This window comes from Amborella trichopoda, chromosome 13 (assembly GCF_054954075.1).
Source record: "Amborella trichopoda isolate Santa Cruz 75 chromosome 13, AtrichopodaSantaCruz75HAP2 v2.0, whole genome shotgun sequence".
In the NCBI taxonomy this organism is placed as follows: domain Eukaryota; kingdom Viridiplantae; phylum Streptophyta; class Magnoliopsida; order Amborellales; family Amborellaceae; genus Amborella; species Amborella trichopoda.
The window spans coordinates 946,852-969,650 of record NC_142348.1 but is presented as its reverse complement, the minus strand read 5'-3'; the positions used below and the strand labels follow the sequence as shown (position 1 = coordinate 969,650).

At 43.7% G+C, this 22,799-nt stretch overlaps 1 protein-coding gene across 3 annotated transcripts; it reads right to left on the bottom strand.

The window, feature by feature from the left end:
* Window positions 1-571: 571 nt before the first annotated feature.
* Window positions 572-8,734, bottom strand: LOC18437447 (uncharacterized). Of its 3 annotated transcripts, none has more exons than XR_002281523.2 (4): window positions 7,988-8,672; window positions 1,854-2,012; window positions 1,604-1,722; window positions 572-1,281 (listed from the first exon to the last, which is right to left on the bottom strand). XR_002281523.2 is itself a non-coding variant. In XM_020669198.2 (4 exons), the coding sequence occupies exons 1-4, from the start codon at window positions 8,594-8,596 to the stop codon at window positions 1,079-1,081; spliced, it is 1,080 nt and encodes a 359-aa protein (XP_020524857.2). In that variant the 5' UTR covers window positions 8,597-8,734; the 3' UTR covers window positions 572-1,078. The 3 variants fall into 3 exon arrangements, 2 of the variants coding, with proteins under 2 accessions (XP_020524857.2, XP_088712222.1); XM_020669198.2 differs by having other exon boundaries at window positions 1,604-1,712; window positions 7,988-8,734; XM_088856096.1 differs by lacking the exon at window positions 7,988-8,672 and adding an exon at window positions 2,180-4,474 and having other exon boundaries at window positions 1,604-1,712.
* Between the last annotated feature and the right edge of the window lie 14,065 nt (window positions 8,735-22,799).

Below are 22,799 nucleotides of genomic sequence, written 5' to 3'. Positions count from 1 at the left end.
AAGGATGGAGACTTTACAATAATCTAAAAATTACGGTAGTAAAATTATCGTACTGGTACATCACAATAATACAACTACCGAAAAAACCATTTTGATTAAAAAAAAATTAAAAAAATAGTTTCCAAATTGAAGAAAAAAAATAGAGTTTTCTCTGAATAGATAAAAATTAAAATATATTTGTTATAATTTCCCTAGTTTACATTACAACAAACCCCCTCTCTCTTCACTGAAACGAGTAATAAGTGTAACCTAGTTTCTCTCTCTCCAAATATTTTAAGCCATAATTGAGCAATAAACAAATATCTCCCTCCGTCTCCAAATATTTTAAGCCATAATTGAGCAACAAAACAAACTTTAATGAGAGTAGATTCATTTAAAAGCTTTAAGGGGGTCTTATATGATGCTTCAATACTGACTCCAGCTCGTTTGCCTTGTTAAAGGCATTAAAAGGCGCATTCAGTTTGGAAATTCTACCCATGTTACAATATAAAGAAGAATGATCATTCTAATTTCCAATTTTCCATAAATGTGGTATTTAGCTATTACTCTCTATATTGGGCAGACAAATTACTTTTGGTATAATGAAACACCCTAATCATCACCAAACATAACAGGTAAGAAATAACATCAAAGTCATTAGGCCCAGTCTATAAGATAAATTTGGGTAAGCCAGGCCTTGGATATTTTGAGAGCACGTGTAAAGCTTAGCTTTTGGGATTTTTTTTGCTGCCCGTTTGGGCCTCTGCCTCTGCAACCCCTTGCGGGGTTCATTTTCTGTACAAGTTAACATTTTCAAAAAAATAAGAAAAAAAGAACATTCAAACCCATGATTCAACACAGCATGAGCATAGAGATCTAATAGAGTTAAAACAAACAACAGTCCACTATCCCCCCCTGCCCCCCTTCCAATTTACTTTTGAGGACTCTTTTTAGTGGGATGTATTCCATGCTGTTGCATGTTCTTCTTTCTTTCCCTTTCCCTCAATGCAATAGGTAACACGCCGAGATTTCTTTGTTGGGGTCTCCAAATCAGAAGGTGAAGAGGCCGATCTTTGAAGCCATGCATGGGAACAGTAAGCTACTTTGTCAATGATCCTTGGCTTTTTGGCGAACGCTCTCCCTCAATGCAATAGGTAACACCCCGAGATTTCTTTGTTAGGGTCTCCAAATCAGATGGAGAAGAGGCCGACCTTTGAAGGCATGCATAGGAACAGTAACCTACTTTGTCAACGATCACTGGCCTTTTGGAGAAAGCTCTCATTCCAACTGCAACTCCTGCCACTGCACCGACAAGCAAAAGAGAGGCAGATCTAAGAGAGAGAGAGGGGGTATATTTTCTATCTACTATTCTTGGCATGTGAAACTGGATCACCAACTGCTCTATGTCCAGCTCTTTGGTCTCTTTAAAACCAGGTGTGGTTTTTGATGATTCACTAAACCATTTTTGTTTCATTCTGTGTATTCCACTTTTAGGTCACATCGCTTATCTCCACAGCAATTACATATTACACTTTACAAACTCAAGTTGATTTTGTTTGAGTACATTGATGAATCTAAATATGCCTGTGTTTGTGTGGGTGAGAGAGAAAGAGAGAGGGGTTACCATGAGCGATGAGTAAGAGATTTTCCTTGGGGAATTTGTCTGCAAGAGACCGAATGACTCTTTTGAGTCTTCTGCACGACACTTTCTGTTCCTCCTCCCATTGCGGCAACTATTCAATTCTACACAAACACCAAAATTAACAACAGAACCGTAGCATCAACTGATTCAGTTTAAACAAACACAACCAATTAACAACAAAATTAAGCAGGAAATAGATGGAGAGTGAGAGAACGAAAGAGAGAGAACAGACCTCTGGGTACACGCATTCAACAGAGCGATCAACAATTCCCTGAGGTAACAAAGCTTCAAGCTCAGAAACATCAGGGAACCAATTCCCATCTTTAGGAATCACTTCTGGCTTTATGGACGGCCCACACAGGGCTTCACACAGTCCATACTCTATTGAGACCTGCAAAAGAAAAGAAAAGCTAATGAAAACAGTGACAGCATTGAAAATATCTGAAGGACCTGAACAAAAACCAAACAAAAAAAAAAAAATGCTCCGCTCGATTACATTCTTGTTTCTCTATCACATAATTATAATCTGCAGGAATTTCTTTTACAGGGTATACCTACATTTTGATACTGGTATGGCATGATAATTCATCACATAAGAAATTTCAAATTTCAAATTTCCAAGCTTTAGCTGAAAAAATGAAAAAAATTTACAACATTACTGAAACAAAAATGCAAAGATAATCAGCAGAAAACTTTTGGGAAAGACAAAAGGACGAACAAAACACATAGAAAGTAGTATCTCATTTAATGAAGTTAAGTACCAATTGGAAAAACACTATCACTTCATGGACACCTAAAGATCAAATTAAGACTATCAAGCCTTATGCAGCACAAAATACGGGCAAGGTGTGCAAGTGTAATTTTCAACAACAATAACCAACTGTCTGTGTATGTGTGTGTGTCCTGTGTATGTAACCTTCAAGAGTTCAACAGCATTATATTCAACAAGATAGAGGAGACAAGAGTTGTGCCACTACCAAGTTTAAAGCACTACGCAAAGTCAGAGAACTTTCCCAAATTAGCCCACCTGGCTTGAACTCACTTACCAGAGACACCACTGTTTATCTTTTTTGGAAAGTGACAGATAGAGCCTTTCAATATCCATTAACACCTCGTGATGTAGATAAATGGAGATATAAATAGAGAGAAGAAGGTGAAAGACAAACAAAGATGCCCTGGTTGATCCCAGGCCAATCTTACAATCCTTCCCTTAAAACTTATAATTGTGAAGCACCCGTTAACAAGACTTAACTCAACAGATTGTATTTCTCAGTGAGTCAAAAGTCAGGACATTCAACTTGGCCTCGCCCAAGTTACTCAGACTGCCAAGATAAGAACCCAAACCACGGCAACCGCTGACCATAGTTGGGTCCCAACACGTTACTCACAATGCCAATACAGGAACCAAAACCACGCGAACCACGGACTATGGCTGGTTCCCATTGGTTTTTAATGTTTAAGGATTTGGCCGAGCCTATCAGAACCTCGGCCGAATTTGTCAGACCTGATTTGGGCTCCAGACCCAGATGGGTCTTGATCAGAGTCCCTTTCAATCCTGGCATTTCTCTTACAAAGATTTAGTGCTAGATATAAGCGAGGACAACTTTCTTCTAAGTCTGAGTTTGAAGACAAAATGAAAATTAAACTTTCACAATTTAAAGCTCTAGATTTCACTAAACTTTTGCCAAAGCTTCCGATTTCAACAAATATAGGAGGCCCCACAAAATGATCCAAACCATACATCAAAGGAAACAGTCAGTTCTTTCAGATAGTATGATAAAGTTCCATGAAGCCTAAGAACCAGCAGACATTAGGACTAATTAGACCAATACAAGAAATCCAGCTTCAAAAACAGATTCAGGTAACCTTTGAACTGAAGTATGTTGAGTATCAGCAGAAACTTTGTCCATAGAAACAAAACTTGCCCAAAAGGGTAAATTTTGGCTGAAATTCTGACGAAAATTCTTAATGCCCGAAAATTTTAGCCCAGGAATTCACTAGAATTTTGTCATTTTGATGCAATCCTTGTTTACCTAATTAGAATTTTCAGCCAAAAAATTCCATACCCATTTTTCTGTAATAAACTGAATTCTACTCTCACTATCTTAAATCAGGATCTGCAGATTACAATTAATCATATTGTTCTAATATAATTCTATCCAGGGTAACACAGTAAAAATGCCATCTTTGGGGAAACCAGCTCATTCACACATCATTGGTACTCAACATTCAAATTACCCTCAATCACGCCCAAACACTCTAGAAAAGCTAAAAACGAATTTTCCTTGGGGGAACTAACAAAACGAAAGACATCCAAACCTTGATAAATGGAATACTATTTGCAAATCTAAGAGCGCAGGTGCACTTGGTACCAAAAGCATCAAGAACAAAATTTGGATGGGAATTAACAAGTGCAAAACACGTAATGTGGTTCATACAGGAATTTCTAGAGAAACAAGAATCTTGGTCTCGGAAATCATTCATGAAACACGTCCACTATAGTAAGATTTAGATGTTGGGCCGTAGGTGATGCTGGAATCGATAATAGGTTCACTTGTGTTTCCCCTAATAATCTTCACCTCGCATATTGACCTTTAAATTATCAGAGACCAAGTGGTGAAAAATAATACCCTACAGGCCATATGGTGAAAAGCAATCCGCCCTAGGGCCTTGTGGCTCTCATGGTTAGTTTACCAATCTACAGTAACATAGGCATCCCAAACTTCATGAACAATTTTCCTTGGGGGAACTAACAAAACGAAAGACATCCAAACCTTGATAAATGGAATACTATTGGCAATTCTAAGAGCGCAGGTGGACTTGGTACCAAAAGCATCAAGGAACAAAATTTGGATGCAAATTAACAAGTGCAAAACACATAATGTGGTCAGATTAGCTAAGGAAAAAAATACCTTGAAGAATCATATAGGATTCTCTAGAGAAACAAGAATCTTGGTCTCGGAAAGCATTCATGAAACACCTCCATTGTAGAAAGATTTAGCGTTGGGTGTAGGTGATGCTGGAATCGATAATAGGTTCACTTGTGTTTCCACCAATAATCTTCACCTCCCATAGTGACCTTTAAATTATCAGAGACCAAGTGGTGAAAAATAATACCCTACAGGCCATATGGTGAAAAGCAATCCGCCCTAGGGCCTTGTGGCTCTCATGGTTAGTTTACCAATCTACAGTAACATAGGCATCCCAAACTTCATGAACAATTAGATACTTTGCTTCCCCTTGCCCCAACCTCAAATAGACTCCAAGCAGAATGGTTGCCTCCTCCTCGTGGCTTTCTCAAACTCAACACTGATGGACGCTCTCTTGGCAACCCAAGTCCCTCGGGTTATGGTAGTTCCCTTCCTAACTTTGAGAGAGTCTTCCTCTCATTCTCTAGTTCAATCAACTACTGCTAAAGCCGTGGCTTTGCCGCAAGGCATTTAATTCCAAACAGAGCAGCCTTTTTGTTGGAGCACATTCTAGGAATGTCATTGCATAGGCGTCAAAGATTGCTCAGCCCCCTTGGACGCTAGCTTACATTGTTTGTTGTGTTTATTTCTTGAGTAACATTCAAACACATTCTCAGAGATGTCAACACTGAGGATGATAGGTTGTTAAGGATAGTGCTTTCGAGTTTCGCTATAGTAGGAGGGGATAAGAATGCCATGTGATCTCCTTCCTGCTCTCAGTCTTTGTGAAAGTAAAGTTTCTCATGGTGTTCTTTTTTCCTATCCTAGTCACTACCCTCCACTTTTCTCCCACACACTATGGAGACTTTTTCCCTAGAGCTGTAGTTGATATAGATGTGTGGTACTTTAGAACCCCCCCACCCGCCCCCCTCAACAAAAATAAATAAAAACAAAAACAAAACAAAAAAAAAGCACCGCCATTATTTTTGGTAAAGGGAAAAAAATAATAGGTGAAGAATAAATCCATTTCTCTCTTCTTCCTGTCCTTTCAATAGTAGTCTCCTGTTCTCCGCCCTATTATTCTCCTTCCTTCGTAGCCTTTAATCCGATATACTCTTCCTCTCTCCCTCTTGGCTCCTACTCCCCTTTCTACACTCTTCTTTGCTTTCCTCCCTCGGCTCTCTTTAGTCTATCTCCCACTCGCTAAAGCCCTCTACACTAAACACTACCTTTGTATCTCTCTCTCTCTCCATTTTGTCTAGAGCTCTATGTTTTTTATCCAACCCCTTGATTGCTCTAGAGGCTCCTTTCATCTTGCATCCATCAGTTGTGCTTTCAATGCTTCCAATGTTGTCAGGTCTTCATTTTTGCACAATCCATAATTCCCAGCTTCTTCATTTTTGCACAATCCAATATATCCTCGCTTCTTGCTCCGGCACACATATTCTTCATTACCCTATCCATACAATTTCTTTCTCCTCTACCAACACTTTACCTCTAGCCTTTTTTGGTCTTTTGTAGTTCTTATATTTAGTTTTATCTTTTTATAGTGTCTTATATTTACTTTTATCCTTTTATGCTGTGTCTTATATTTACTTTTATACTTTGCTTGTATAGTGAACAAGCCTCTTGTAAACATCCCTTCCTCAACTGCAGACGATTCAGGCTAGGCAATGGCCAGCGAATTAGATTAGATAAGTGGATTGGAGTTGCTCCCATCACACAGTCCTACCACTCCCTCTTCCTCCTGGCTCGGCTCACAATCAGGCAGCTGTAATTGCTGATTATACATATTTTAGAGGCTGCTCCTAGTTTGGACTCCAAAATTTCGAAGGAACCTAACTGACCAGGAAACCTCCTTATCCTTGAACTCCCTTCTTCAGATGCTTGCACCTCTCTTCAGTACTCTCCAAGGTCAAGACTCAGTTATTTGGTCCCCTAACCCTTCCGGCACTTCCATTGTCGCTAATTTCTACTCTTTCCTTCTCTCTTCCCGAACAAAAGTAAATATACTTAGGGGATTTGTAAACAACGCCCCATTCGCTCCTCTTTCCTTCTCTCTTCCCCATCTCGCTACTTCATCGCTTTCTTATCTCCTCACTGCTCTCTCCCTCTATGTGCACTCATCTCTCTCCTCTCGCATCCTCCACTCTACTCTTACCCTAAGTCTCTTGCTTTATCCATACCTTTTATGACCTTAGACTCTCGTCCTCCTCTTCGCTCCCTTCACCGTTGTGCACCCTTCGACCCTCTCATTTCCAAGGCTGGGATCTCACGGACAGGTGCAATTCGACAATCCCTGGCTGTACATCCTGCATTTGACATGCCTAACCAGATATTGCAATGCTTCCTGCACCCGAGGTGACACACTGCTCCCATGGTGGTGCTCCCCCCATATCGTGGAAAGCACTTACCATGTCATCCTTTTTTATTTTTTGAAGAACTTGCTTCCGCTCCCATTACAACAATCACGGGCTCTACACCCCCAGGCCGCCCTCCCATCCCACAGCTTAATATCTGTTCTAGTTTCCTTGTCACTTTTATTTTATTTTATTTCTCTACTCTACCCCTCTCTTTCTGTTTCTTTCTCTTACTATATCTCCCTCTGCCTGTAGTCTGAGGGCCCATCATGTGGGTGGCCTTCTCCTATTTAATAAAATGTATTCTCGTGTTCATTTATAAAAGTAAACCTTTCCTCAAAAAAAAGTAAGAGCTGTTGGTAGGTAGGTTTACTAAACTTCTTTACTTCCTTTGTCATTTCTACAGACTGAGCACGCTATGTGGGCTGCCTTATACCACTTCTCGTGGTTTTATTTATTAATACAGTTTCCATATTTCTCAAAAAACAAAAAAATAACGTTACCAAATATCACAAAATAGTTTCCTTTAAAAATAAAATTACAACACATTACCAAATCTCACAAAATAGCTTCCTTCAAAACTAAAATTACAACACATTACCAAATCTCACAAAATAGTTTCCTTTAAAACTGAAATTACCACTTTGATCTCAACACGAAACCCAACAAATCCATAATTTTTACTCTCTCCATGAATTCTACCCTGTCTCTTCGCCCCGAGCAAGCTGAAGAGAAGTTCAATTCTAACATTCAACGATTTATCTCTGCTGACTCTGGGGAACTGGCCAGGATCGCCAGAAGCGAACCGAAAATGGACAAAATGCCAACAAAACGTTTCATGTCATAGGGTTTCGTGTACGACGGTAATATCTCACAGACTGCCAAGGGGAAGAAGCAGGCACGATGTATTGGGAGAAATATTGTTATTTGAGAAATCATGGCCAGTAACTCTCAGATTTTAACATCAAGCCCAATGAACCAGATCTTTCCATCCATTAAAAAGAATGTAAGAAAAAGAGAATGATAAATCAAACCCAGAAACCCAAATCGAATCTGAATTATAAGTGCTTTTTAAGGCTTTTCTCGAATCATCATACCTTGATCTTAGTTGGATCAAACACCACATTCTTACTGGTGAACTCAGCAAGGCGCTCCTCGACCTCTGATGGATGAATCTCCGACGACCTAATCTTAGTCATGAACTCATGAAGGCCCATCTCGCTTGCACAAAGTGCAGCAATGACCCCTATAGCAGTTTGAATACACCTCAAAAATGGAGAAACCAGAACCCTATGGATCTGAAACCCTTGTTTGCTAAGTATTACTCCACTGCAGAAAGTAGCAAGCGTTCCTGCAACGGTGATAGGAGGATCCCACGGCCTTTGAGCAGTTTGCTTCCACGAGCGCTTCAACGCGTCCAATCGATGCCCATGGCGCATCACTATGACTTTCTGGAGCGGATGGTCATGGCCTAGGGTGAGGGCTTTCTCTGAATATGGCGTGTTCTGAGGAGAGATAGGGGGATGTAAGGTTAGGGTTTGCTCTGAAGATGGTGCTTTCTGGGGTGCGATTGGTGGATCTAGGGTTAGGGTTTGCTCTGAAGATGGCTTGTTCAGAGGTGAGATTGGTGGATCTAACGTTAGGGTTTGGTCTGAAGATGGCGGGGAGATGGTTGGAAGTGGCGTTAGGGCCTTTGCAGGATCCATGGTTTTGGGGTTTGCTCTTGGGAAGGCTAATGCTTTGTATCGGGCCCACCTGCCCCTTTATTTAAACAAATAATATACCACGTGACCCCCCACTTCTCTTGTTTATCAGCGGATCAGATGGCTGAAATCGTTCATTTCACATGTTCAAATACAATTTTAAATTTTTATAGAACTTTTAGTGAGATAATATTTTGGGTGCGGTTTGTATAGAGCTGATGCTCTAAACAATCCAAGTACAGCCCACTTTCAAGTAGCGTTGAGAAATGTAGTTTCATTATCGAAAATATCTGTGATAGCCTTAAAATATATTTTAATCTCTAATTATAAAATTTAAAACCTTCAAACATAGTATAGATCAAGCATATCTATGAAAACTTGAAAATCTTGAAAATTGACAGTCCAAAAAGGCGTTACATGATGCACTATTCCCAAAACTTGAAATCTACTTTTTTCTCATGTCCATTCATCTTGATGTCGAGATGACCAATTCGAGGATATTTAGGACTTAAAATAATCTCTGCTAGTGAAATTTTTGAGGTGGGTTCTAATTTGATTGTTTAGAGCCTTGGCTCTATATAAACTTTTTCCTAATATTTTTGGTGAATTTTTAGGCGTTCCCTTTTCTTATTGGGTGGCTTGAAAATAAATATTTTCCTGGTTTTGATGTTTGCTTTTTTTTTTTTACCCAATTATCCAAATTGTTGATTCACCAAGACAAATAGGTTTCCGATATAGGCGATTAACTTTAAGCATTGTCGAAAGCATAAGATCTTATAACGGGGGGCTACATAGTTTTTTTGGTAGTGTCTTAAAACTCGATGATTTGGATCAGAATTTGATAATATGAACTAGCAATCATTTGGGACTAAACTAGTTACCTTAAGCTATCAATCTCAGCATGGTTTCTCCTTAAAACTTATCATTTTATTTTCTTTTTATTTTCCTTTAAAACTTTTCTATTGCCACTGTTTTGAATTTTCTTTTATGTTTTGTATTTACTATTTTTTTAGATCACCTATTCAAAATCTATTTGGACTGATAGGGATTGACAGTCCAGTGATCTAATGCACACACACACATATATATATATATATATATATGGTGGACAATCAACCTGGGTCACCGGTTCCCAAAAATTTAGCTTTTAGGAAACTTATTAGTTTAGAATTGACATTTTTTTAATTAAAATAGGATATTTGAAACCTAAAGGCAAAATGGTGCTTCATTTGTTAGTAATTCTATATATATATATATATATATATATATATATATATATATATGTATATATATATATATATATATATATATATGGTGGACAATCCACCTGGGTCACCGGTTCCCAAAAATTTAGCTTGTAGGAAACTTATTAGTTTAGAATTGACATTTTTTTAATTAAAATAGGATATTTGAAACCTAAAGGCAAAATAGTGCTTCATTTGTTAGTAATTCTTTTGGGTAGTTTAGCATTAGGAATCAAACTCGAGGGGTAGAGTTGTTAGTGTCCACTACCAACTACTCAAGCCTAAGCCTGATTTCCAATCCTGAGTGAAAGCATAAGCATAGGGAAATTATATGTCAAAAGGGTGAGTTATTGGATATAAAAATAGATTTTAAGATAATCTTAAGAATATTTTACATCAAAATTTAATGTTATGATCAAATTTGAAGGTCCACCTTAATTGGATTGTTTAAGGTTGCAACCTTATGGAAACCATACCCTTTATTCATTGAAATTAAATTAACAAAAAGATAAATTCACATGAATAGCCCCAACTACAGTTACTAAACGTTTATTTTCAAAAATTTGTGTTTACATTCATACTCTTTTTTTTCAATTTGTTATTTTATTTTTTATGAATCCTCTTTTGGACTTTTAAGGTTTGAAGTTTACCCTTACAAGAACAACTTTGGATCCCAAGACCTTGAGGGTTTTCTCAACACATAGCTTGGAACTTAAAGAAGTAAATTTGCTCTAGAGATGAACTGCGGACCTTCAAGGTCCAAACTTAAACCCAATGAATACTAGCTTTCTCCTAGAGATAATTGTTGTTTCAATACTCAACTTGAGACTTTCAAGATGTGAAATTTCACATCTTATATAATCATCAAAGGTGAAATTTGATAGCTTGAGTGTGTCACAAAGTTCAAAAAAATTTATTTCGATCTTTGAGCTTGGTCAATGGAATAAATACAGCCACCCAATTTCACATCCAATGATTAAGATTAATTGTGACTGTCTTGTACCAAAGATAAATGGTCACATTATATACTTTTCATGTTATATATTTCATATTATATATTATAAGACTTTTCCTCATGTTGTTATATAACTCAAGTACTAAAACAACATAAGCAAGTACCAAGATTGGGTTGAGAGAAAACCATGCTGCATATAGTTATCCCATTTTTCAACTATAATCTTGTAATTGATTAATAATATATCCATTATACCCAAACTTCGTCACTCTCTTTCTTGGTAATCTCTATTGCCATATAATTATGACCTATGGTCAGTTTCCCCATCTCACAATTCACCAATGTCTTCACCAAAGGTGTAACACATTTACTAAAGTAAGTAGATCATCTCATTCCAAAATTAAGGTTGCAAAAACAATATTAGGCCTCATCTCCCCGATTGACTTACATGCTCTTGGTCCATTGTTTAGAGATAAAAAATTGTATAAAAGTAGTGCATCTCGTAATAAATTATTTAGATAGTATATTTTCAAGATTTATCTCAATATGCACCTTTTTTAAATAATTAAACCTAAACTTCCAAGCCATGATAGGGATACCCATACAGAACTCATCTCCCTGCAACTAATGACCAAGATGGCCTCACAAATTTATTTGAAAAGCACTTAATTTGCAATAATAATAAAATAAAAAGAGCACTTAGTTAGAAAACGACTTGATTTTGTCGGAATTTGAAGAAGAAATTTCCTTCTCGTTACAAATACGTGTATTTTGAGAACTACTTTTACACAAGACGAAATTGACCAGAAAACATAAATTTAAATGTGTCTTGCCATTTGAATAAAAAATTAATCATCAAAATTTCAATGGGAATAAATTTTCATTTTATGAGTAAAATTTATAATTTCTGTGTGATTTTGAATTTTTTACTGTGTATATAAAACTTAGTCATATGGAAATAACAAAATATTTGAATTTCTAAACTACATAATAATTATAAACTTTGTCAAATTATAATTTTGGTTATCAATATATTTTGGATTAGAGTCAATTATTAAAGAACAAACATTTTCTAATTATTAACGATTAATTCAAGTTAAAATTTGAACATTATATCGATGTAACTTCTTTTGGAACCCACTTTCATAATTAAAGCTTTTGATACCGATAACATAGGTGGCATACACTAAGTTGCAACCGACTTGAACAATTAAAGTGCTAGATAAAATAACTGCAATGCTTTTAAGATAATGTTGATCCAAATCAGAATTGCCCCATCTAAATCTATTTTTAGGGGGCACCAGTTGAATTGCCTCTATGTATCGGAAATTGGCTAGTTCTTTGAGAGAATATGCCGGTTATGTCACGGAATCGGCCAATCCAGCCCCATATTTTTTTCTTATTTTTCCATTTTTTTTTGAAATTTTTATTGGTGGATTCTCTCAGTCGGATCATAGACCTGGTCGGTGACTCACCAACCCAAACAACCGATTTCCCAGATGGGCGTTTGACCTTGTTGATCCAGGTTTTTAAACAGTTGATAATTGAAAACGTGGAATATATGTCTTCTATAATAAAAAAAATGATTAAAGAATTTGAGTTTTTAAAATTGTAATTTACATTTTCTGAAATAAATATTAAAAAATAACAAGCGATCTATATATTGTCTTTATTATGAATGAAGTACTTAATGCAATACGTGCCATTTAAGAATTGCTTGGTAAATTTGAATCATAGTTAGCAAGTCGTCGTTAAAAACATGATTTTTTTTTAAAAAATGTCATATTATTGTAATATGTTTTAAACTTCATTACTTTCAAAATCTCAGGAAAAAGAACGCATCATTCTGTTAAAAATGTTAGAAGCGCCTTTTTATGACTTTTCGAAAAAGAAAGAAAAAAAAGGTTAAAAAAAACTTCCAACATTTTTGCAACCAAATCCGTTTTTTATTTTTTTTTCAAAGTTCTACATCTTTATTCTTCTATTCTACATCGTTAGTCTTCAGTAAATAAACACATGGTTGTCATGTTTCATGTACACATGGTTTACATGTTGACATGCTTCTTCCATGGTTTCATAGAAGGATTTGTATGGGGACCCTATCTCTCATGTGTATGTAGTTTCCTCTTCATTACTCTCCCTCCATTCTCTCTTCTCCCTCCCTTCCCCTTCCCTCCCGACCCCACGCGACCTCACCCCACCCCACCCCACCCCACCCCACCCTACCTTTATCTCTTAACCTTCTCTTCTCCCTCAATGGACGCGAAAAAGAAGATTGAAAGAAATGGCAAGTTCTTTCTCTTCTCCCTCCCCTCCCCACCCACAGCACTTTTATCTCTTAACCTTCTCTCCTCTTATCATTATCTTCTCCCTTAATGGATCCGAAAACTCTTATCATTATCTTCCCCCTTAATGGATCTGAAAAAGAAGGTTGAAAGAAATGGCAAGCCCCCACTAGCAAGAGAATTTGGAACAGCCTGAGCAAATGGAGGAGGAGACGGAGGAGGAGGAGCCGGAAGAGCAGGCAAAAAGGGAGGAACCAGAGGAGCCGGAAGAGCTTATCATTATCTTCTCCCTTAATGGACCCGAAAAAGAAGGTTGAAAGAAATGGCAAGCCCCCACCAGCAAGTGAAGTTGGAGCAGCCTGAGCAAATGGAGAAGGAGACGAAGGAGGAGGAGCCGGAAGAGCAAGCAAAAGAGGAACCAGAGGAGCCGGAAGAGCAGACAATAGAGGATCCAGAGGAGTCGGAAGAGAGGGAAGACGAAAAAGAGGAATCATTGATTCCAAAACCAGACGAACCACCCCACTTATCCGACTCCATTCCTATTAACGCTGCTTTTGTTTTGGATACAAATCAGCCGGAAGAGCAGGCAAAAGAGGAACCAGAGGAGCCGGAAGAGAGGGAAGACGAAAAAGAGGAATCATTGATTCCAAAACCAGACGAAAGTTACATAGATCAGTTCTGTGACCAAGCTCAGGCTTGGGCAGACTAGGGGATGGGCAAGTGGAGGTGGCAGACACTGGGGGATGGGCGAGTGGAGGGGAAGAATCAGAGACCAAGCTCGAGTGGAGGGGAGGAATCAGAGACCAAGCTCACGCGTGGGTGGACGCTGGGGGATGGGCAAGTACAGGGGAGGAATCACATTCACCACACTCGCCTATCCAGAATCAGAGGGGGAATCTGAGACCAAGCTCAGGCGTGGGCGGACGCCGGGGGATGGGCAAGTAAAGGGGAGGAATCAGATTCACCCCACTCGCCCATCCGGAATCAGATTCACCACACTCACCCACCTCACCTACGCTGGGGGATGGGCGAGTAGAGGACCTTGCCTACGCTGGGGGATGGGCAAGTAGAGGACCTCGCCTACGCTGGGGGATGGGCGAGTATAGGGGAGGAATCACATTCAGATTCATCGACGCTGGGGGATGGGCGAGTGGAGGGGAGGAATCAGATTCACCACACTCATCTTATGTTTGTTAAGACTCCGCTTCACCACCACACTCATCTTATGTTTGTTATGACTCTGCTTCACCACCACACTCATCCGACTCCGACCTTGATGACTTCATGTTTGTTATGACTCCGCTTCACCACCACACTTATCCGACTCCGACCTTGATGACTTCTATTAGTGCTTTCTGCTTTTTGCTTTTATGATTGTTACGACTCCTCTACACCACCCCGCTTATCCGACTCCATTCCGACCCTGATGACTTCTATTAGTGCTTTATGCTTTTATGATTGTTACGACTCCTCGACACCACCCCGCTTATCCGACTCCATTATTATTAGCACTGCTTTTGTTTTGGATACAAATCGTATAGGAGTTTTATCTGACTCCTCTACTTTTGTTTTTGATACGATTTACAAATCGTATAGGAGGCTTATCTGACTCCATTCAAATCCGACTCCGGCCCTGATGACTTTTATTAGTGGTTTCTGGTTTCTGCTTTTCTGCTTTTGTTTTGGATACAAATCGGCCAGAAGATCAGACAAAAGAGGAACCAGAGGAGCTGGAAGAGCGGGAAGAGCAGGCAAAAGAGGAACCAGAGGAGCCGGAAGAGAGGGAAGAGCAGGCAAAAGAGGAACCAGAGGAGCCGGAAGAGAGGGAAGACGGAAAAGAGGAATCATTGATTCCAAAACCAGACGAATATTACATAGATCAGTTCTGTGCCCAAGATCAGGTGTGGGCGGACGCTAGGGGATGGGCGAGTGGAGGGAGCAGACGATGGGATGGGCGAGTGGAGGGGAGGAATGGGCGAGTGGAGGGGAGGAATCATATTCACCACACTCGCCCACGTTGGGATGGGCAAGTGGAGGGGGCGGACGCTGGGGATGGGCGAGTGGAGGGGAGGAATCAGAGACCAAGCTTAGGCTTGGGCGGAGGCTGGGGGATGGGCGAGTGGAGACCCTGATGACTTCTATTTCAACTCTTCACCGCCATACTCATCCGACTCCGACCCTAATGGCTTCTATTAGTGCTTTCTTCTTTTGTTACGACTCCTCTACACCACCCCGCTTATCCGACTCCATTCCTATTAGCGCTGCTTTTGATTTGGATACAAATCGGCGGGAAGAGAGGCACCAAACGAAAGTTACATAGATCAGTTCTATGACGAAGCTCAGGCGTGGGCAGACGTTGGGGGATGGGCGAGTGGAGGGGGTGGACGCTGGGGGACGGGCGAGTGAAGGGAGGAATCAGAGGCGAGAGACCAAGCTCAGGCGTGGGCGGAGGAGGCTAGGGGATGTTGGGGATGGGCGAGTGGAGAGGAGGAATCAGAGACCAAGCTCAAGCGGGCGAGTGGAGGGGAGGAAACCCATACGGAATTAGATTCATCTCACTCGCCCACCTCGCCCACGCTGGGGGATGGGCAAGTGGAGGGGAGGGGAGGGGAGGGGTCGGACGCTAGGGATGGGCCTCAGGCGTGGGCGAAGGCTACGCTGGGGATGGGCTAGTGAACCTGGGGGATGGGCGAGTGGAGGGGAGGAATCAGATTCACCACACTCATTTTATGTTTGTTATGACTCCGCTTCACCACCAAACTCAGACTCCGACCCTCTCCGACCCTAATGACTTCTATTAGTGCTTTCTGCTTTCTGCTTACGACTCCTCTACACCACCAACCCCCCCCTTATCTGACTCCATTCCTATTAGCACTGCCTTTGTTTTGGATACAAATCGTATAAGAGGCTTATCCAATTCCATTCAAATCCGACTCTGACCCTGATGAATTCTATTAGTGCTTTCTGCTTTATGCTTTTATGATTGTTACGACTCCTCTACACCACCCCGCTTATTTGACTCTAATCCTTAGCGCTGCTTTTGTTTTGGATACAAATCGGCAGGCAATAGATGAATCAGAGGAGCCGGAAGAGAGGGAAGACGAAAAAGAGGAATCATTGATTCCAAAACCAGATGAAAGTTACATAGATCAGTTATGTGACCAAGTTCTGGGTGGACGTTGGGGATGGGCAAGTGGGGGGGGCGGACGCTGGGGGATGGGCGAGTGGAGGGGAGGAATCAGATTCACCACACTCGCCCACGCTGGGGATGGACGAGTGGAGGGGAGGAATCAGATTCACCACACTCGCCCACGCTGGGGATGGGCGAGTGGAGGGGAGGAATCAGATTCACCACACTCGCTCATGCTGGGGATGGGCGAGTGGAGGCGGCGGACGCTAGGGGATGGGCAAGTGGAGGGGAGGAATCAGAGACCAAGCTCAGGGGTGGGCGAAAGCTTGGGGATGGGCGAGTGGAGGGGAGGAATCAGATTCACCATACTCATCTCATCTTATGTTTGTTATGACTCCGCTTCACCACCACACTCATTCGACTCCGACCCTGATGACTTCTATGACTCTGCTTCACCACCACACTCATCCGATTCCGACCCTAATGACTTCTATTAGTGCTTTCTGCTTTTATGATTGTTATGACTCCTCTACACCACCCCGCTTATTTGACTCCATTCCTATTAGCGCTGCTTTTGTTTTGGATACAAACTGGCCGGAAGAGCAGGTAAAAGAGGACCAGAGGAGATTCCAAAACCAGACGAAAGTTACATAGATCAGTTCTATGACCACGCTCACAAGCTCAGGCGTCAGCGGACGCTGGGGATGAGCGGAGGGGGCGGACACTAAGGGATGGATGAGTGGACACTGGGATGGGCGAGTGGAGGGGAGGAATCAAAGACCAAGCTCAAATGTGTGGCCAAACACTGGGGGATAGGCGAGTGGAGGGGGAGGAATCAAAGACCAAGCTCAGAGGCATGGGCTGACGCTGGGGGATAGGAGAGTGGAGGGGGCGGACACTTGGGGATGGGCGAGTGGAGGGGGCGGACACTTGGGGATGGGCGAGTGGAGGGGAGGAATCAAAGACCAAGCTCAGAGGCGTGGGCGGACGCTGGGGGATAGGCGAGTGGAGGGGGCAGACACTGGGGGATGGGCGAGTGGAGGGGGCGGACATTGGGGGATGAGCGAGTGGAGGGCATGAATCAAAGACCAAGTTCAGAGGCGTGGGCGGACGCTTGGGGATATGCACGAGTGGAGGGGGCGGCGGACACTAGGGGATGGGCGAGTGGAGGGGAGGAATCAAAGACCAAGCTCAGAGGCGTGGGCGGACGCTAGGGGATAGGCGAGTGGAGGGGGAGGACACGGGGAGATTGGCAAGTGGAGGGGGCGGACACTGGGGGATGGGCGAGTGGAGGGGAGGAATCAGAGAGCAAGCTCAAGCGTGGGCGGACGCTGAGCGAATGGAGGGGGCGGACGCTAGGATGGGCGAGTGGAGAGGAGGAATCAAAGACCATGCTCAGGTGTGGGTAGACGCTGGGGGATGGGCGAGCGGAGGGGGCAGACGGGTGAGGGCGAGTGTAGGGGGTGGACGGGTGAGGGCAAGTGGAGGGGTTGGACGCTGGGGATGGGCGAGTCGAGGGGAGGAATCAAAGACCATGCTCAAGCTGGGCGAATGTTGGCCGATGGGCGAGTGGAGGGGGCGGACGGGGGAGGGCGAGTGGAGGGGGCGGACGCTGGGGATGGGCGAGTGGAGGGGAGGAATCAAAGACCATGCTCAAGGTTGGGAGGACATTAACAAATGGGCTAGTGGAGGGGGCGGACGCTGGGAATGGGCGAGGGCGAGGGCGAGGGCAAGTGAAGGGGGCGGACGCTGGGGGATGGCAAGTGGAGGGGGCGGATGCTGGGGGGCGAGTGGAGGAGTGGAGGATCACTGGGGATGGGTGAGTGGAGGGGGCGAGATGCTAGGGGCGGACGCTGGGGGATTGCTGGGGATGGGCGAGTAGAGGGGGCGAACGCTAGGGGATCGTTGGGGATGGGCGAGTGGAGGGGGCGGACTATGGGGGATCGCTGGGGATGGGCGAGTGGAGGGGGCGGACACTAGGGGATGAGCGAGTGGAGGGGGCGGGCACTAGGGGATGAGCGAGTGGAGGAATCAGGGCGGACGCTAAGGGATGGGCGGATGCTAGGGGATGGGCGAGTGGAGGGGAGGAATCAAAGAATCAGAGCATGGGCAGACACTGGGGGATGGGCGAGTGGAGGGGAGGAATCAGATTCACCACACTCTCCATCCGGAATCAGATTCACCACACTCCTCTCACACTCCCCTATGCTGGGGGATGGGCGAGGGGATGGGCGAGTGGCAAGTGGAGGGGGGGAACGCTGGGGGATGGGCAAGTGGAGAGGGCGGACGCTAGGGGATGGGCGAGTGGAGGGGGCGTACGCTGTGGGATGGGCGAGTGGAGGGGAGGAATCAGGGCGGACGCTAGGGGATGGGCGAGTGGAGGGGAGGAATCAAAGACCAAGCTCAGGCGTGGGCAGACAGGGATAGGGGATGGGCGAGTGGAGGGGAGGAATCAGAGACAGAGTGGAGGGGAGGAATCAGATTCACCACACTCACCTATCCGGAATCAGATTCACCACATTCCCCTAGATTCCCCACATTCCCCTAAGCTCAGGCGTGGTCAGACACTGGGGGATGGGCGAGTGAAGGGGAGGAATCAGATTCACCACACTCGCGCATCAGGGGGTGAGTGAAAGGGAGTAATCAGATTCACCACACTCGCCCATCTGAGGGCGAGTGGAGGGGAGGAATCAGATTCACCACACTTGCCCATCCGGAGTCAGATTCACCATACTCTGGGGGGATGGATGGGCGGGGTGAGTGGAGCGGAGGAATCAGATTCACTACATTCGCCCATCTGGAATCAGATTCAACTCACTCCCCTAGGTTGGGGATGGGCGAGTGGAGGGGCGGACGCTAGGGATGGGCGAGTGGAGACCCTAGGCTAGGGATGGGCGAGGGGATGAGCGAGTGGAGGGGTGGACGCTGGGGGATGGGCGAGTGGAGGGGAGGAATGGGATGGGCGAGTGGAGGGGAGGAATCAAAGACCAAGCTCATGAGTGGGCGGACACTGATGGATGGGCGAGTTGAGGGGAGGAATCAGGGGGGGGGGATGGGCTAGCGGACACTAGGGGATGGGCTAGGGGATAGGGGAGGAATCAGGGCTGACGCTAGGGGATGGGCTAGGGGATAGGTGATGGGCGAGTGGAGGGGAGGAATCAGAGACCAAGCTCAGGGATGGGCAAGTGGTGAATGAGAGACCAAGCTCAAGGATGGGGGAGTGGTGGGCTAGGGGATAGGGGAGGAATCAAGGCGGATGCTAAGAGATGGGCCAGGGGATAGGGGATGGGCTAGGGGATGGGCGAGTGGAGGGGAAGAATCAGAGACCAAGCTTAGGGATGGGCGAGCGGAGGGAGGAATCAGATTCACCACATTCCCCTCAGCTTAGGTGTGGTTGGGAGATGGGCGAGTGGAGGGGAGGAATCAGATTCACCACACTCGCCCATCCGGAATTAGATTCACCACACTCCCCTACGCCCATCCGGGGGCGAGTGGAGGGGAGGAATTAGATTCACCACACTCACCCATTTGGAATCATATTCACCACACTCCCCTACGTTGGGGATGGGTGGGGTGAGTGGAGGGGAGGAATCAGATTCACCACACTCGCCCATCTGGAATCAGATTCACCACACTCCCCTACGCTGGGGGATGGGCAAGGGGATAGGCGAGTGGAGGGGGCGGACGCTAGGGATGGGCAAGTTGGGGGGAGGAATCAGAGACCAAGCTCAGTGGGCGGACGCTGGGGGAGGGCAGTGGAGGGGACGAATCAGATTCACCACGCCCACCACGCCCATCCGGAATCAGATTCACCACACTCCCCCACACTGGGTGAGTGGAGGGGTCGGACCGCCACGTTGGGGGATGGGCGAGTGGAGTGTGGGGGGATGGGGGAGTGGAGGGGCCAGACTGCCACGCTGGGGGATGGGCGAGTGGAGGGGTCGGACGCTGGCCCATGCTGGGGGATGGGCGAGGAGGGGTCGAGTGGAGGGGTCGGACACGGGGATGGGAGAGTGAAGGGAGGACTCAGAGACCAAGCTCAGGCGGCTAGGGGTTGGGCGAGGGGATGGGCGAGTGGAGTGGTCCTGTGGAGGGGTCGGACGTGGGGATGGGCGAGTAGAGGGGAGGAATCATAAACCAAGCTCAGGCGTGGGCGGACGCTGGGGGATGGGCGAGTGGAGGGGAAGAATCAGATTCACCACACTCATCTTATGTTTGTTATGACTTCGCTTCACCACCACACTCATCCGACTCAGATCCTGATGACTTCTATCAGTGCTTTCTGCTTTTCTACTTTTATGATTGTTACGACTCCTCTACACCACCCCTCTTATCCAACTCCACCACACTCATTCGACTCCGACCCCGATGACTTCTATTGGTGACTTCTATCAGTGACTTCTATTAGTGCTTTCTGCTTCTGCTTTTCTGCTTTTATGATTGTTACGTCTCCTCTACACTACCCCCTTATCCGACTCCTTTCCGACCCTGATGACTTCTATTAGTGCTTTCTGCTTTTATGATTGTTATGACACCTCTACACCACCCCGCTTATCCGAACATCACCCCGCTTATCCGACTCCTGCTTATCCGACTCCATTCCGACTCTAATGACTTCTATTAGTGCTTTCTGCTTTTATGATTGTTACGACTCCTCTACACCACCCCGCTTATCCGCATACCATCCCTCTTATCCGACTCCATTCCTATTATGACTGCTTTTGTTTTGGATACAAATCGTATAGGAGGCTTATCCGACTCCATTCAAATCCGACTCCGACCCTGATGACTTCTATTAGTGCTTGCTTTTATGATTGTTACGACTCCTCTACACCACCCCGCTTATCCGACTCCATTCCTATTAGGACTGCTTTTGTTTTGGATACAAATCGTATAGGAGGCTTATCCGATCTCTACACCAACCTGCTTATCCGACTCCATTTCTATTAGGATTGCTTTTGTTTTGGATACAACACCACCTCGCTTATCCGATTCCATTCCTATCAGGAATGCTTTTGTTTTGGATACAACACCACCCCGCTTATCCGACTCCATTCCTATTAGAACTGCTTTTGTTTTGGATACAAATCGTATAGGAGGCTTATCCGACTCCATTCAAATCGTATAAGTTGTATTAGTTAATGATTTCTGCTTTCTTGTTTACTGTTTTGGATTTAGGTGGGCAAGGTTTAGTGTGTTTACTGTTTTAGATTGGATCGTTTAGGTTGATGTATGTCCAGTTAACTTTAACTTAAATAGTTTAAGTTACACCAACCCCCTCTCTCATTACTGAAACTAGTAATAAGTGTAACCTAGTTTCTCTCTCTCTCAAAGTATTTTAAGCCATAATTGAGCAACAAACAAATATCTCCTTCTCCCTCTCCCTCGGACCAAAGCTCGTTTGCCTTGTTAAAGGCATTAAAACATGCATTCAATTTGGAAATTCTACCCATGTTTACAATATAAAGAAGAATGATCATTCTAATTTCCAATTTTCCATAGATGTGGCATTTAGCTATTACTCTCTATATTGGGCAGACAAATTACTTTTGGTTTAATGAAACACCCTAATCACCACCAAACATAACAGGACAGAAATAACATGAAAGTCATTAGGTCCAGTCCATAAGATAAATTTGGATACTAAAAGAGCCATGCCTTGGATATTTTCAAAACACGAGAGATGTAAAGCTTTTGGGATTTTTTTGCTACCCATTATATTTGGGCCTCTGCCCCCGTTGCGGGGGACCATTTTCTGTACAAGTCAACATTTTAAAAAAAAGAAAGAAAAAAAGAACATTCAAACCCATGATTCATCCAGAGCATGAGCATAGAGATCTAATATAGTTGAAACAAACAACAGACCACAAGCCAATCCACTATTAGTTTTACAATATTTATTTCCTTTTTTTTTTTTCAAATATTTCACCTTTTTTTGGCTTGTACACTACTCGGGCAAGTCCGTTGGACACACCCGAGTTCCGAGTCCAAGCCAGTATTAAAACCTTGCAATAAACAACAAATACAAAATACTGTAACCAAATAGCACCCTTTCGATTATCTTCCCAAAACAGAAAAAGGAGGGATATAATGTTACCTCAAATAAGAAAATCGATAAAATTCGTCACCAAAATAGCTTCCTTTTAATCACCCAAAACCATGATTTACCCCCGTGTTTCACTTCGAAGGATCCAAGAACATAAGCAATTTAAACTCATATAACTTCACTAAAAAAATTGGACAATAAATCTTTCTTCACCTCTTTCTCTTTCTCACAACCAAAAAGAGGCCCTGACCCATTTCTAAAGAAAGAGAAGAGTTAAACAAAGAAGAGTGAATCATGTGTCCCATATTCCCCCTTTTAGCTTTTTTGTCACTAAATTATGTGACATGTATAAAAACAAAAATGGAGGCGCGACTCAACTTTAAATGGATCTCATTCTTGTTGTCGAGGGAAGTGCGATCCTAATGAGCATGGGAACAAGATCTTATTTGACGTGGAATGCATACCGGTTTAATTAGGATTGTGATCCAATGTATTGTGAACGTGCTCCCTATTCATAAGGGATCTCGATATGCTACTTTTACCCTC

Bases quoted from the DNA above. Each gene is read 5' to 3' on its own strand.
- LOC18437447 (XM_020669198.2), bottom strand. From the start codon at position 8,596: ATGGATCCTGCAAAGGCCCTAACGCCACTTCCAACCATCTCCCCGCCA. The intron at 2,013-7,987 runs GTATGATGATTC...TTTCTTTTGCAG, and splicing joins TTGATCCAACTAAGATCAAG to GTCTCAATAGAGTATGGACT. The intron at 1,713-1,853 runs GTCTGTTCTCTC...AGAATTGAATAG, and splicing joins TTGAATGCGTGTACCCAGAG to TTGCCGCAATGGGAGGAGGA.